At 45.2% G+C, this 16700-nt stretch overlaps 1 protein-coding gene across 1 annotated transcript in view; it reads left to right on the top strand.

Moving 5' to 3' along the window:
* ZFC3H1 (zinc finger C3H1-type containing) overlaps positions 1-16700 on the top strand; it is a 134451-nt gene that overhangs the window by 62650 nt on the left and 55101 nt on the right. The window contains exons 17-19 of the mRNA XM_088452529.1: positions 6527-6658; positions 6769-6890; positions 15201-15302. Coding sequence (XP_088308655.1) covers positions 6527-6658; positions 6769-6890; positions 15201-15302 — 356 coding nt within the window. The remainder of the gene's footprint in view (positions 1-6526; positions 6659-6768; positions 6891-15200; positions 15303-16700) is intronic.

The following is a 16700-nucleotide window of genomic DNA, read 5'->3' as shown; positions in this document are numbered from 1 at the left end:
TTCAGGGCGACTGTTCGGCCTTGACTTTTACCTCCCTGTATACTCTTTGTTAGGAGTCTGTGGACAGGATCAGCTCTGTTTTTGTAGATTGGTATCGTTATACTTGTATCTATATGAGTTATGTCCAGCAGTGCTAGTATTCTGCTATCTGCAAAATGTGGCAACTTCCTGAATCTGGTACAGTTTTCTCGAGTTTTCTTTTCGGGTTACTGCCCTTCTTCTATGGATTCGGGTAGGAGTTCTCTGCTCCCAACAGTCTGGCTTGGTCTGTTTTCAGCTGAGTGTACAGTGTTCTGATGCTTCTCATCTGAGGGTGTTTTCTCACTAGCCGCTTATTCCATTCGATTACTGTACGTTGTGGTATTCTGTGTCTGTTCTGCAAGGAGTTCTGTTTGTCTCCTGGCTCACGACACTTGATTCTCAACTCTTGCCTTCCGTTGAACCTCCAGTTCTACGCGGTCCCTGTTCGGTTGGCCGAAGGGTCGGCATGTTCTCCGCGCTTCCCACCCGGGAGGTTGGCTTTGGGACGTCCCCACTGTCTTGAACTCCAGTGTCCCCTGTGGAATCGGAGAAAGGAATTTATCGGTAAGTACCAAAATCCTGTTTTTTCTAATACCCTTCCTCACCTATTGGTGTTTGGTTGTTAGGCCTATTGTGCCTGTTATATTTATATCTAATTATTTCTGAGCATCTGAACTGTTGCTAGTTTAGTTAGTCCAGCTTCACATTTCAGCTATTTTTTATTTTTCTTATTCGAAGTTCAGGTGGTTATTGCTATTTGCTATTGATCATTTGTCCTCCACTGAATTGTTAGCTTAAGGAGTGCCTTATAACACATTACTGCCTGCACTATATCGGCAGATTAGGAGTTAAATTTTCTTACACTACCTACTTATTTATTTACTTTGGGTTTACAGTAATTTAGTTCCACTAGACCACTTATCCTTTTTTTCATGGTATTCTCAGTTCATTACACACACACACACACACACACACACACACACACACACACACACACACACACACACACACACACACACACACGCACCACTTTGTCACTGTAAATGAAATAGCACACAGTAACTTCTTCGCTTCCCAGACGAGGGGGCTTCTTTGCTCTTATACCTGCAAGGAATGTAAAGAATACTTCACATGCTCTGCTCAGGATCGCACTGGCCTTTGTGACCTGTGTTCTGCAGAGGTGGTGACCCCACTGGAACCTGCATGGGCAGCCTTCTTGTCGCTTGCCATGCGGGAGCAGGCGTCTCGGGTAGCAGCTTACCGGACAGCCCTGTCCTCATCAGCCGCTTCCGGTGGATCTTCTCACCCTTCTCTCGGGGACCAGCAACCGACCCCCTCGGGAACCAGCTTGAGTTCAGGGCTTGGCACAATCAGTCCAGGGTTAGGTGAGCCCCCAGCTAAACACAAGGCACCTCACAGAGAGAGTTCTACGGCTCTCCATTCTGGCTATGACTCCCAGTTTGACAACTCCTTGGAAGAGAATGAGTTATCCCAGAGGTGGATTGCGCCTCGGCTAATGACGAGCACCTAGCTCAAGTTTAATGATGCATTGGTAGAAACAGTTAGGTCTGCTTTACTTATTAAGGATTCGGATGCCTCTCTGGCTTCGGAAAAGCGCCCCTCTTCAAATGAAAAAAGGAGCCGGTGGTTTTTACCTCTGCTTTGCTGGAGGATATTTTGGTGGAAGCCTGGTTGCATCCTAATCCGAAATATAGTGTCTAAACTGTTCTCGTCCTTTTATCCACTTCCTCGGAAAGATTGGAGTCTCCTCCTCCAGTGGATGCCCACATTGCTCAGTTAGTGAAGTCAACCACACTTCCCATTCCCAATGAGGCCTCTTAAGGACCCCACGGACAGAAAGTTAGAAAACATCCTTTAAATCCATTTTTAGTCATTCCAGCGGTGCCTTATTCCCAGCTCTTGCTTCGGACTGGGTTGCCAAAACTCTCGGTCTGTGGGCAGATTCCGTGGAGAATGGACTCTGCTCCGGAGCTCACCAGTTGTACCTCCTCTCCCTAGTGGATACTATCAGGGAGGCTGGATTTTACTTTGGTGAGGCTGGTATTGATTTTGGAATCTTATCCTCAAAGGTGTCTGCCTTCTCTGTGGAAGCTAGACAGGCGCTCTGGATTTGCTCCTAGAGAGCGGACAGTGAGTCCAAGAAGGCTTTGGAGGCTCTCCCCTTCTCAGGTCATGTCAGTCTCTCTAGCTGGATAAGATATTGCCATAGTAGCTGCTTCTAAAACTGCTTTCCTTGGTGGCTTCAAGGTCCAAAGGAAAGGCGAGAGGTCAGCTCTCTTGTAGAGTTCAGTGCTCTTCCTCAAAAAGTCCCAAATCCAGAGGCCATTGTCTGCTGCCAAGCTCCTAAACTAGCTGATAAGTCTATGACATGATGGGGTGGTTCCCCACCTGGGATTTCCCAGTGTGGACGGCACTCTGTGCCTCATTGATATCTGGCGCTGGAAACAACCTGGGACGCCTGGGTAAGGGACACCCACCAATTCTTTTCCACCTGGCTACCAGTCAATGTCGGAAAGGCAGCCCACCCTCTGGCCTTCCATAAGGACTCTCTGGCCTCCGATGTGAAAAACCCAGTTCCCCTTCCACAGAGGAGGTTAGGTTTTTATTTAAACCAATTCCTTGTTCCAAAACCCATATGGTTCCTTTTGGCCCTTCCTCAACCAGAAGACGTTTTAGTGCCCCCAGTAGTAATCTCCCCCTGGTAGTACCCCCCAGTGGTAATCCTCCCTTTTAGTGCCCCCGATGAGAGTCTGACAGACTCTCAGCGGCTGCGGATTACAGCAAACACACAGCTGCCAGCTCCGGCGGCTGTGTGTATGTGCTGTGTAGCGCTGATCGAACTCCGTCCGGTCAGCGCTACACTTCACTCGAGCCGAGGGGGTACCGGCTCATACTCGAGTATATACGGTAATTATTTTAGTGCTTTGCTTTTTTGTACTTTGTGGTTTGGGTCACCTGTATCATATTTGTCTGTACAGAAATCAAACATTCAAGCTGTCTTGTCGACATAGGTTTATAGTAGCATTCATCACTAGAGTGAAGAGCACCGCAGTACACATTCACCTGTAAATGTTTTGTTTTCTTAGCCTTGTAAGGCGCATAGGGATTAAGTATTATAGTTTCAGTGCTAGTGTAGCATTTGTCTAATGCTGGGCAGTAGTTATACCGTCTGTACACACAAGGTGGCTCCCTTCTACCAGTGTTAATTTTGTTGAGGAAAAATTTGGACTAAAAGCAATCGTTGATCACCTTTAATTTGAGCACAAATTATAATGATATAAATGTTTAATAACGAAAAATTACGGCAAAATCTGTTTTCAATTTTAAATAAGTGACTAAGCTGGATGGCTTTTTGTCCAATTCTAAATGTGAAATCCTATAAAGTCCTTTTTGAGGGTGTATAGGTTCAAGGTAGAGTCCTTACGATCAACATGTTCAATCACTTCACTTTCAGTCACAGTTAGTGTCTTTGGGCTCCAGAGGAGTACTGCAGCTTAAAGTGAATTTCAACACTCCTGTCGAGAGTTGCCAATTCTTGTGGAGAATGCCCATAAAGTTCTAATCCAACAACCACCACAGCAATGCCTTGCGTAACTCTGAGGGGGGCACCAAATATGCACTGGCTATGAAAGAGACCATTTGTAAGCATTGTGTGGTGCTAAATGTTCCAGCTATCGTAAGTGTTTTCATTGCTTGAGTGGAAAACTGGGAAGCTGATTTCTTCAGCAGACAAACCCTTCACTCAAGGCAGTGGCCCCTCCATCTAGAACTGGTAGACTGATGGGGCAGTCAATATGAAAGCTCTGGAACTGCAAGGTGGAGGACATTTTCGTGTCGTGCTGGACTGTCAGACTGTCTTCATACAATGATTGTCTCAGCATGGCAGAGAGCCCAGCATGTGGTGTCTGCCTCTACCACTCGATCTCTTACAGAGATGTCCACATACATCTAGCGTCAATAAGCCATGCAGCGCGACTTGCCTACCGCGAGTGAACTGCCAGGACTCGTGCTACTCTGCTAGCGTCGGGTGTCTTTTTTTTTTTTTTTTTTTTTTATTTTGCCGGAAGCACCAGCTGATATGTTACACTTGTATATCTGTGTGCACCTGAGTCTGTATATGAACCATAAAGAAATTGGAATGATAAAAGCAGAGGCACTTTTTACACAGATTCAGAGACTGTCGCACACAGATATATACAAGTGTCACATATCAAACTAATTGGCAGAGTCTGCTAGTGCGTCCTAGTCGCATCACATTGAAACTTAAGCATATTTTTGACAAAAACACTAGCAGCGTCTCAAGGGACCTGGCGTGCCGACAGCGGCATTTTAGCGTGACTGCAGGAAATATGTAGGAGGACACATCTAAGTTATGGCCCCTTTCATCACCTGAGTTGCCTCGGAAAGCTTTAACACGGTGGCCATCCTTCAAGCTAATGGTTTTTCTGCCATTTTAGTTCAGAAAATAGGCTCTCAAAAAATTATTTTAGTCAAGAATTACCACAGCATTTAGAAAATTTAGACCACTTGGTGTGAAGCGGTTTCTTCCTTTTTAGCTGCATGCAAGATGGCCTGGAACAGTCCTGGCCAACCTGTCTCTCCTCAGCATGCTTTACCAGCTGATCCATGGAAGGGTATGTTGGGACTTTTAGTTTCAAAACATCTGGAGAGCCACAGGTTGGCTAGGCATGGACTTGAAAGTGGTTTTAATTGCATAACTTTGAAGGTTAATTTCCCAGCTCTTTCAGTCTTCTTTCATTGGGGGGATTTCAGTGCGATGTTTAATAGCGACAGGAGGGAGCTCCCGAAGCTATTCAATACACCGCGCTGTTTGGGCAGGCTAAGGATTTCTCTTCGGACCCCCCCCCCCCCCGGGAATGCTAGGGAACATCTGACCAAAGTGCCGGGCGCGGGGCTGTTAGCACCGTGCTCGCGCTATATAGATAAACAGCTGAGCGCCCGGCACTTTGGTCGGATTTCTCCTCGCATCCCCAGGGGGGTGCAAGAAGAAATCCTTAGCATGCCCACATAGCGCGTTGTATTAAATAGCTTCATACACACTGAACGACCATCTGCCAGGCAGCCGCAGGTCCCGCTGCTGCCGCTGTATGTGATCGCCCGTACACACTTGTCGATGGATAAATATATCTGCAGATATATCTGTCCACTGGCTGTGCTACACAGCCGACGCGATATGTCTGTGAACGACTACGTTCAGACACTGGCCGACGGGCACTTGATATATTGGCCAATCGATTGGCTAATATATCTGTCAGTGTGTACCCAGCTTAAACCTGTACTTGTAGATTAGCTTTGTGCTGAAACAGACCCCAGGAGCAAAGTCCTGGGAGTGCACAGTCAGAATTCATTTAAATCTCTTCAATCTACAGTAAAAGGATCTTTCACAGAAGTAGTGTTGTGCCCCCACAGATGTATTGCACCAATTCCAAAATAACTACAAAAAAACACCTTTGAATATGTGGTTTGTATTACTAAAATTACTTTCTCGTGTCTGTTTATGTTGCCCAGTAATAAAACACATCTTTGATACAATTGTAATCAGAAAGAAGCTGTGACTTTTTAAAAACCTTGCAGAAAAAGAAACAAAAATGCAGGTGCACACTCTAAGCACTAAGAATACGGATAAGAGTGTATTATAAATGTATTGTTTATTAACAATTAACATGCAGTTGAAATAGGTTTTTAGTGCTTGTTTGGCTAAAAATGTCTGCCCATCTACCATGTCATAGTGAATCTCATTAGGTGGGTGCCTAACATCCTTAATACTAACACATTATTTAAATGAATCCTGGACTTGCCTATAATAGTGCTATTCCAATGTGTATACTGCAATGCAAAGACCTACACTAATTTAAAATCGCCTAGTGACAAGTTAGAGGGATGCAAATCCACACCGGAGTCATCTCACCTTCAAGTGTACATTAAATACATGCATACAGAGTAAAGGATGGCTGGACTGCACAACCTGATTTTATAAAAAAAAAAAATTCTACCCCTAGGTAATTCGTGTAGGTCCTTGTATTGCAGTCTACACATTGGAATGGGCACTATTATCGGTAAGTCCTGGATACATGTATATAATGTGTTAGGGACACATCTGATGAGGTTCACCTTTACTTAGTTGGGCATACATTTTTGGCCAAACCTGCACTAAGAACCTATTTTAAGCTCCATGTTAATTGCGAGCGTTTATGCAGGAGCTGTCCCTGCCTTCATGCAGGAGTAGATGTCAGTGACTGCATATGTTCAATAATGCTACTTATGAAAAATATGTGGGCCTCAGGTTGTTTTACATTATCTATTTGTTGTTTTTGGTTTTTTTTTGTCCAGATTGGTTTTGGTTCTACATTTATAAATAAGAGACCTATGTTAGTAAGATAAAAGCCTGACTGTGTATGCCTTTTCACTGTTGTGAATGGACTATATTTCAAACATTTAGTTATTAATGCTATGTATTTTGCAGGTTCAGTCCATATTTTCGTACAAAGGAGAAATTACTACTAAGCTCTGTGTCTTACAGCAACATGATAGAACCCAAAACCTTTTTCTGTCGCTTTGATCTTACTGGCACTTGTAACGATGATGACTGTCAGTGGTAAGCAATGACCATCTAGCAGCTTTTCACTTTGTGCATTGTTTGATTTTGCACCATTAGCTGTAAACCTATTAAAACTGCTGTTGACAATTCATTCCTTTTTTTTCTAGGCAGCACATGCGTGATTGCACATTAAGCAGGAAACAACTGTTTCAAGATATTTTGTCTTACAACTTGGACCTGATTGGATGTTCTGAGAAGAGCACAGATGAGGAAATTATAGCTGCAACTGGTAAACTAAGCTTGTGTCGCCCTAGTACATAGACCTTTAACATGCAAGACTGGGGGGGAGGGGAGGGGAATTCAATTAGCCGCAATAATGCGAACATTTTTTGCACATTAAGTTTTCGCACCCTTCGTGTGCGAATGTCGCTTGTCACGTCTATGCACGCACACGTTTTTCTCACAATTCAATTGCGAAAGTCGTGATGTGGCATTCACATGAAAATTCTGCCCTGGGTTTACCTGCAATAAGTTTTGGTGAAAATGGGGAAATCTGCCTGTACTTCAAAAAAAAGCAGTGATATAGGATAACATTATAGAAGTGTATTAGTGGCCCTAATGAAAGTATTTGGGATACTTATTGTGTCAAATGGCTGTTTTATGCATATTTCTCAAACCATGAAATGATGGAAAGCAGTTGTTCGATGCCAGTAATCCACAAATTTTATGCATCCCCAAAGAACAACAACAGAAGCCTGGGTCTGAGAAGTGGTCTCTCAGGAGTATGCCCTCACTTTCCGTAGGCATCCTCCCCAGAAGTTTTTTTGCACAGATCCTCCATCAGGTGCAGTTAAGGCCTTCGCTTCAATAGGCCATTCACTCCCTGCTGCAGGCAGAGGTAATAATCCTGGTTCCTTTGTTGCAATAAGGAAGGGTGGTTGTTCCAATCTATTTTTGGTTCAGAAATTGAATGGGTCTCATCGCCCTATTGTAAATCTAAAACCTTCAACAGGTTTATCCATGTACCCAAGTTCCGTATTGAAACTCTCCGGTCAATTATTTTGGCAATGGAGCCGGGGGAATTTATGGTTTCCCTGGACATTCAGGATGCGTTTCTGCATGTTCCTATTACGCCATCCCACCAACAATTTCTACGGTTTGCTGTTCTACAACAACATTACCAATTTTAGGCACTGCCTTTTGGCCTATCAACGGCCACCTGAATAATGGCAGTCATAATTGGCCTATCTCAGGAGTCAGGGGATCAGAATACTACCATTTATGGACGATCTTCTGATATTGGCACAAACTCCAGTTGTTTTACAACACCATCTTCAACTCACCATAGCCTGCCTACAAAAGCATGGCTGGATCATCAATAGGAAGAAATCTCCAATCTCCAACACCGCAGATTGTACATCTGGGAGCACTTCTGGATTCTCAGGTACAAAGGGGGTTTCTACCAGAGGACAAGATTGTGGCCCTATCATTGCGAGTACGCAAACTGCTCAAGCGAAGGGTATCCATTCTATCAGCGATGCAGGTCCTGCGATCAATGGTATCCACTTTCGACATTATGCTCAGTTTCATTCCAGGCCTCTGCAGAGATTGATTCTCTCCAGGTGGAACGGACAATATCCGCTAATAAGATCCCAGGGGATCCTTACCTCTCCAGAGGTTTGTCTCTCTCTCCTTTGGTAGCTGTAAAAGTATCATCTAGACAAAGGGCTCCCATTCTGGATTCCAAATTGGGTGCTTGTCATCACGGACGCCAGTCTTTGCAGATGGGGGGCAGTGGCGGGCCAATAAACATTCTGGAGCTGCGAGCAGTATACAAAGCACTTATGGCACAGGACCTGCTCCACGGCAGGCCGGTCCAGATCCAGTCCGACAACGTGACTACAGTGGCCGCTCTCAATCATCGGGGAGGCACGCAAAGTCATGCAGTCATGAAGGAAGTGACACAGGTTCTGATTTGGGCAGACGGTCATCTTCCGGCCATCTTGGCAATATTCATACCAGGAGTCCTTAATTGGGAAGCAGACTTTCTAAGCAGTCAGGACATGCATGCCGGAGAGTGGTCTCTCCACCCAGGAGTGTTTCAGCTCTTGGTGAACAAATGGGGTCTGCCAGACATAGACCTCATGGCATCACCTCACAACCACAAGGTCCCCAGGTATGGGTCTAGGTCCAGAGACCCATCAGCAGAATTTGTGGATCCACTGGCAGTAAGATGGGACTTCAAGCTAGTGTCTCTTTCTTCCAATTTCCCTCCTCCCAAGAGTCCTCAGGAGATTCAAGCAGGAGGGTGGAACAGTAATTCTAGTGGCTCCGGCTTGGCCCAGACGTCATTGGTTCACTGACATACAGAATCTATCCATACAGTCCGTATCCTCTTCCTCTATGGCAGGATCTGTTAACTCAGGGTCCCTGCCGGCATCCGGACTTACCTAGTCTGGCTTTGACGGCGTGGCTCTTGAATCTTTCATCTTACGAGCCAAAGGTTTCTCCAGATCGGTGATTCAAACGATGCTTAGAGTATGAAAGCCTACCTCTGCCCATATCTATTGCAGGGTTTGGCATTCTTTTTGTCAATGGTGTTCCCATAGGAAGTATGATCCTAAGGTGTTTAGGGTTTCCCAGGTACTGTCTTTTCTCCTGGCTGCTTTAGACCTTGGTCTTCGCCTGGCCACTTTGGAACCAAACAGACAATGCAGAAGCCTGCACTCTCAGAGAAAGATTGCTTCATTACCAGATGTTAGAATTTTTTTTTTTTTTTAAGTGAGTTCTGCGAGTTCAGCCTCCTTTTTGATACAAGCTCTCCCATTTGTACCTCTGGACTCTGTAGATTTGAATTGGTTGACGGTGAAGACCCTTTTTCTCCTCGCTAGCTCCTCTGCCTGCAGAGTCTCTGATTTGGCGTCTGACGCAGTGATCGCGCTGAGCCGAAAAAATTGTGGGTCCCAGGGACCCCTCTCTTTGGGTAAGTGGGGTCCTACTCCACTGTTTTTGGGTCCCATCGCATATTATGTGGGGTGAAGGCAGGCATCAGTTGGGACAGTGCTGGGGGCAGGTAGCAGTTGAAGTAGTGGGGGTTAAGTGCAAGCAGCAGTTGGGATATAGCTGGGGGTAAAGGCAGGGAGAAGTGAAGCTTGGGCTAGAGGGGAGTTAGGGCAGGCAGAGCTGGGGGTAGGGAGAGGTAAGTGCAGAGAGCAGTTATGACAGTGCCGAGGGCAAGGAAGGGGCCAGGGGCAGGTAGTGCTGGGGGTAGGAAGGGGGCAAGGGTGGATAGCAGCTTGGGCAGTACTGGGGGCAAGGAAGAGGTTAGGGGCCAGACAGTACTGAGGGGATAAGGATAGATAACAGCTGGGGCAGTACTGGAGGCAATGAGTAGGTTAGGGACAGGCAGTCCTGGGGGTAGGGAGGGGGCAAGGGTAGATAGCTAGGGTAGTATTGAGGGCAAGCGGGAGGTTAGGGACAGGTAGTGCCGTGGTGAGGTGGGGGATGCACCCAGCTAACAGTCAGGGTAAATGGGAAATGCACAGAGCTACACAATCGGGGCTTGTGAAGGAATGCACAGTTAGTCAGGGAGGATAAACACAGTTACACAGTCATGATTAGGGGTGGGGGGGTCGCACCGCTGGTCAGTGACTAGATAAAGAGCCAGCCAGTAACATCAGGGACAGGGCCACACTGATGGCCAGTTACACCAGCACACACAGATGGCCAACAACACTAGGGACAGGGGGCCACAGCAGGCCAGTGACATTAGCGACGGGGACCACACAGCCGGCCAGGACGGGACCCTCACCTTTCAGGATGCTCCACTCCACCAGTGCCACAAAAGGTCATCGTTCTTCACCTCCAGACAGAGCTGCCTCCAGGGAGGCTGGAGCGCCACCGTCCAGCAACGGCAGCAGCTTTCGGATGTGTTTCTGTAGGACAGACGGGCCTGCAACGTTCTGCAGCAAGGCCTTCACCTCCAAGCCGGTGCTGCCGTCATCTCCCCCCCCATCCGGGTCTGATATCACCACAGAGGCAGGAGCAGAGTTTAAGGGAGAGGGGCGTGAGTGAGCCGGGAGCGCGGGGAGAGTGACTGAAGTCGGAGGGAGCGGCTGCTGTAAAAGTCGGACCCAGGGATTCTGGGAGATGTAGTACTACTCTCGTCCATCTCCGGCCGGTCTGTGCCCTCTGGGGGAGGAGACATTGCCAGCAGCTACACGTTGAGGAGAATCCGCCGGCGGAGATTGGTTGAGAAGATGCTGCTGGCAGTGATGATTGGCTGCTGCAGCGTTACACGCGTCCTAGAGGACCCACTCTGTTCTAAAATCTGGGTCCCCAACTTCCTGTAGCGTGTAAAAACGCGCTATAGCGCATATTTTGCAAACACTGTGAGGTCACAATTCAGCGCTGCCACAATATACCGTCGGGCTAGTGGCGATTCCCAGTCTGCAGAGGACGGCAGACTCGGAGGTAGGGAATGATGGGGCTAGTAGCGTTGGGAACACCAGCCCGCACTTTCAGGACAATAGTGTGAATATATGCAAACTGACAGCACTGTTCCTTTCAACCTGCTCCCATCACATTTACCCAAAAGGGCTAAAAACATTAATTTACATTTTGTGTATATGTTCTCTTATCCTATTAGCGCTCGTTATTAATCTATTCAATTGTGCAAGGCAGCCACGTGGTCTTGTCAACTTTTTTCTTGGGTTCTACGCCTTAGATACTTTTGCCTTTCAGGATGCTTCCTTTGGGTGACTAGTTCTCCTTTCTGCTCAGGAGCGTCCCCCACCCTTAGGGGAACTGCTTTAGGACATCCCCATGGTATCTATGTGGATCCCTATGGACCTTGAAGAATGAGTTATGGTAGATTTACCATTGATTACTTTTTTTTTCTTCGAGGTCCACATGGCACCCACCCTGATGCACCTGACTGCATTGGGTATTTTTTCTTTTGGTCATGGATTAACACATCTTGTGTGAGTGCTTCTGGTGTACGATTGTTCTTCTTTCTCCTCTTTCCTTCTCCTGCCTTGAGGCTTGTTTACAAAACTGGAGGCCTGTGGCTAGGGGTGGGGTATATATGGGGGAGATCCCGAGGCATCCTGGGAGCTGAAAGCTTTAACTCTTTGGTGTCTGAATCTCTCAAAGCACATTATCCAATGGTATCCCCGTGGACCCTATAGACCTCTAAGAAAGTTATCAATGGTAAGTCTATCGTAACTCTTAATTTTTTTATGAATAACAATGCCTGCAGTTACGGGGTTTGTGTAACATTGATTGTTACTTTACATTGGGTGTTCCCGCTATCGCTTCGGGGATTAAGCCTCCATTATGCAATTCAGTCTGGGGGCGGGACTGGCAAAGGAGACACAATGTCCTGAGATCCGGCTTATTAGGGCTCTCTCATGCTGGGCACGCATTCTGAATGTCTTGTCCCTCTTGTTTGTGCTACAACACAATAGCAAAGCTAGTGCTCCCTATTGCAGTAGCACTCTGTAGCTGTGACCTTGAACTGGGGCATGCACAGGGACATGTACTTGGCACAGTAATGTTTAAAGAACAAAGCTACTTTGGTCGCTAGTGTACCAGCTTCTACAGCTTCAGGGTAAAATTGATAAATAGCTGCTATTTGTATTTACATGGCAGGGATTCGTTTCTCAGTTACTTTAGCATTCTAGCTCTCGTCCATTTTGCAATAGACTACAGTCTATGTAACTAAATTCCTGCTACATAGGTTGTATCCTACAGAGAAGCAGTGTTGGTGTAATGGTTAGCACTACTGCCTCACAGGGCATCTGTATCTACTTGATTAAGCAGATAGCATAAAGATTAATAGTCTACCGGACCTTTTCAGTAAGCCTCCTTATATTCGAGGGCTTATTAAGATGTTAATAACCATAAGGAATATATAATGTATAGCTTTGCACGGTAGCAGTAGTCTTGCCGCTGCGATGGTTTAGGCTGCGGGTTCGATTCCCCTCCCCAGCCTGCTTATCCATATAATTGAGCGGTGCTCCAAGGATGAAGGCATGGTCTTTGGTCAGCACAAGAGTTAGCTGTAATTCTCACATGGGGTCAGTTGCTTCCAATTGACCTAGACTTTGTGGTGTTGGTCTATTCTCCCTGGGCTTGTTTGAGTTTATCCGGATTCTCACGTTAGAACGCTGTACCTAGGCTTACGCTATGCGTCTTTGCACTAGTGCTTTTGCTCTTCAATTTCAGATTGTGAGAAACATTATTGTATTGTACCTCATTTGGCTAGTAGTTAGGTCAAAATAAGTACACCTTTAGGTGTATTGATCATTGCTGCTTCACAGCACTGACTCCTAGCTGTGTGGAGTTTGTATGTTGTCTCGGTGCTTGCATGTGGTCCTTTGGGTGATTCGTATCCACCCACATTCATAATATATATGTACAGCATGTGTGTGAAAATAAATATATGTGTGTATGTATATGTGTGTATGTATGTATGTATGTATATATACATATATATATATATATATATATATATATATATATATATATAACACACACACACACACACTCTCTCTGAGTTGTTTCCTTTTCGTCTAGTAGGATGACTTAGGTGGGAGTGACTTTTTTTTTTGCGTACTTTGGTTTTCAAATACTAAAAAAAACCACAAACAAAATCAGGAGTATGCTTCATGGATTCTTTCTGGGTCCTGTTACAGTCTGAACTGCTACGCTGGTGGAGTTATTTAGGTTTTGCAGTACACTAGCGGCTTCCATGACATCCTTGCGGTTTATTTGCTCTGTGACCTTTTGTTGGTTCGGGCCTTTTAAAGTTGTCTGTTTTCTTCTTGATTCCCCTTGGGGATAGGCAACCTGGGTCGTCTTATAGTCTGGTTCTTACTACTTCGTAATTATCGATGGCGACTTTTCATTGTTGCTGTGATGGCTGGTTCTGTGTGTGCAGAGCTCATTCTGCTCTGCCGCATCCGGGTTGCCAGTGGTTTGTTATTCCTACTAAGGCTGGACAACTGTCATTGCCATGCTTCCATCTCCTTGGAAGTCTTCTGCTGCTCGGTGTGGCAAGCTGTGGTTTTCTTGTACTTCCTTCCGACTGTCCTGGTTTTATCAATCCTCCAGGCGCCATTGGTTACTGTTTTTTTTTCGCCTGGACTCGTGGAGGTATATACTGCTGCCCTCTCCATTTTTCGGTATCTGTTGTCCTGCCACCTGATCTGCTAACCAGCAGGGAGTTCTTGAGTCCAATCACTTTGGTGCTTCCTACCTTTGGTATCATCCTAACCCTCTGATTCCTCCAAAATTGCACTGCGTGGAACTGCTGTATGATGCTGGTACAGTTCTGAGGTTGACTTTTGTCTTCGCTTCATGGAGTCAGAGTTGGTAACTTGGTCTTTTCACTCTCCCTACTTCAATTTTTCCCTTCCGATACGGCTGTGCTCTGCACATTGCCGAACTTTTTGTTCTAACTTTTGGTTTTTGGCCTTCCAAGTTGATTTACCCTTGGGGTTATTCTTTGGTTGGCTGCAGCTGCATCTTCACTGTCTCTGGATGTGGTTCAGGTTTTTTCTTGAATCTTGTTCTCATATGCTGCAACAAATTCTTGTTGATCTCTGATACACTCTCGGCGTTCTTGGGGGGGTTCCCAAGGGCGGTCCAGGGTTTTGCTCTGCTTACCATGCAGTGGTTCGGTCCACATTTCATACCTTGTTCTGGTTATCTGTTGTTCTCTGGAGCCCCTTTTGATGTTGGTCGCAGGGTTCTGCAAGTTTTCAGCGATTTCCTGTCCTTAAGGGTTAGCTTTGGGACGTCCCCATTGTATATTCTCCAGTGTTCCCTAGTTTATAAAGGAGAAAATAGGATTTTGGTACTTACTGATAACTCCCTTTCTCCGGTTCCATTAGGGACACTGGACGCCCTCCTAGTGCTATTCCTCACTGCAGTGTTTGACGAGTTTGTACTGCGTCTTGGTTGTCTACAGCGTATGGTTCTGTTGTCACTTTGTTCGCTGGTAGGGGTCTTGGACCTTCTTAGTTGGTTCCTCCTTGTCTTTCCTTCCTTTTGCTGGCTATGCTCCGTGTCTACACTTGGGCCTGATTCATCTTAACTGAGGTTGGGTGGGGTATAGAGAGGGAGGAGCCAACTACACTTCTGAAGAAATTTAAAGTGCCAGGCTCCACTCTCACCAGTCTATACCCCGTTGTATATGCTCCAGTGTCCCCTATGGAGTTGGAGAAAGGTATTTATTGCTAAGTACCAGAATCCTATATATTTTTTATTTATTTATTTTTTAGCTCCACAGAGAGAATATTGTAGTTTGGTTAAACATTATGGAAAAGTTGTGCTGCAACTGCCATGAACTGTAATTAAAACTGGCTATAATTTATTTTGGAGTCTGGGTATATTGTCTCCAGCTGTTTCTAATGGTTGGGGCTAGCCAATAGTGCTGGGGTGTCTCATACTCTGATATATTGCTGTGTTTAGAAACCTCATTATTATATACATGTGGGTCCCATTCTTGAAGTTGTTTGATCGTAATAATTGGGATGCTCTATATTTCTGTGATGACGTTAAAATTACATATTTGTGTTTTATCTATTTTCAGAAAAATATGTTGATAAACTCTTTGGAGTTAATCGAGATCGCATGTCGATGGATCTGATGTCTGTTCTGCTTGTTAGTTATGTCAATGAAAGTCGAAATCACAGTAAGTCTACTGAGAAAACCTGGAGGATAATGGTTGGTAGAAATGAGAACTGGGTCAACAGCCAGGAACTCCATATATTAAACAGTGGGATTGGTCTATGCCCAGAAGGGAAGATTTCCTAGTGCATACTATAATATTAGCATGTATCCACATTTGTTTCTGGCTCTCATTTTCCATAATTACATGGTATTTTGTATTTAGGTTTGTTAGTACAGTTTTCAGACAGTGCAGTTATAACTAGGACTCTGTGTCTTTGATCACAATGCCATCAAAGCCAGAACTGTTAATAACCGTGCAACACTGCAAGAGATTATCACTTAAAACGCCACAGATGTCATTTTTTTGGCAATCAACTTGGAAAGCATGTGATTGAGCTGGTGGTAATCTTAAGGTCCCCATACATCTGCGACGGCCATCGATGTTCCGCGATCCGTCGCAGGATCGGTGAAATTTTAAGTGTTAAATTTTACCAATGTGCCAATCACGATCATTTTTTTTTTTTATCGCGATAGGCATATCTGTGAAATCCAACATGTTTCACAGCATGTTGGATTTCACCGACCCTGGGATGCCGGGTTGCAGGATCGCTTCATTACGGCGATCCATTGCAGATGTATAGGGGCCTTTAGCCAAGCATTACCAGCAGAAGGGAGTTTTGGTGGTAAATTTGCTAAGCAGTCATTTGCATAATCCACCACTTCTCTGTGTGTTAAGCAGGAAATGTAAACCTACAACACTATTCAAACATGCTGCAGTGTATTGCTGTATTGAATTTCTTTCTTATAGTGCTATTTATTCTTAGGTTTACACTTTTAAATACTCTAAGCTGTTCCCTGGAGTGTAGGAAGAAGGACCACTTCTCCATCCTCGTTATCCCAGCCTGGGCCTTCTGTGCGAATGGGGTGCTTTTCCACCTGTAGAGTATTTTGCCTTTTTTTTCCTTAAGGTGACTGGGTGTGAGACCACTCCACTCCTGCACACAATTTAGGTTCTGTGGGGGTAAATGTAATAGACAGCAAATTTCAGGCATCTGCGATTTCCTAGCAAGTCTGGTCGATGTTTGAAAATAACTAGCTAGAAGGCAAAACCAGGTTCATTTTGGGACCTATGTATCAAAGCTGGGAGAGGTAAAATCTTGAGAGATAAAGTACTAACCAATCGGCTTCCAATTTACTTTTTGCAGGCTGTTTATAAAATTATAGTTAGGAGCTGATTGGTTGGTAATTTATTTTTTACAATTTTATCTCCCAGCTTTGATACATAGGCCCCTTTTGTCCTTTAAATGATTTGCTGCTTGTTCAAACTTGTATGATTACTAGTGCATTTCTTCACTTCAGCTGATCCTTGTTAGCAATTGCATCAAACAAGCTCACCAGTGCAGCTTGTAGAGATATTCGT

The sequence above is a fragment of the Taudactylus pleione genome, unplaced genomic scaffold (assembly GCF_031769625.1).
Source record: "Taudactylus pleione unplaced genomic scaffold, aTauple2 ptg000038l, whole genome shotgun sequence".
Classification (NCBI taxonomy): domain Eukaryota; kingdom Metazoa; phylum Chordata; class Amphibia; order Anura; family Myobatrachidae; genus Taudactylus; species Taudactylus pleione.
This window is presented reverse-complemented; position numbering and strand designations above follow the sequence as displayed.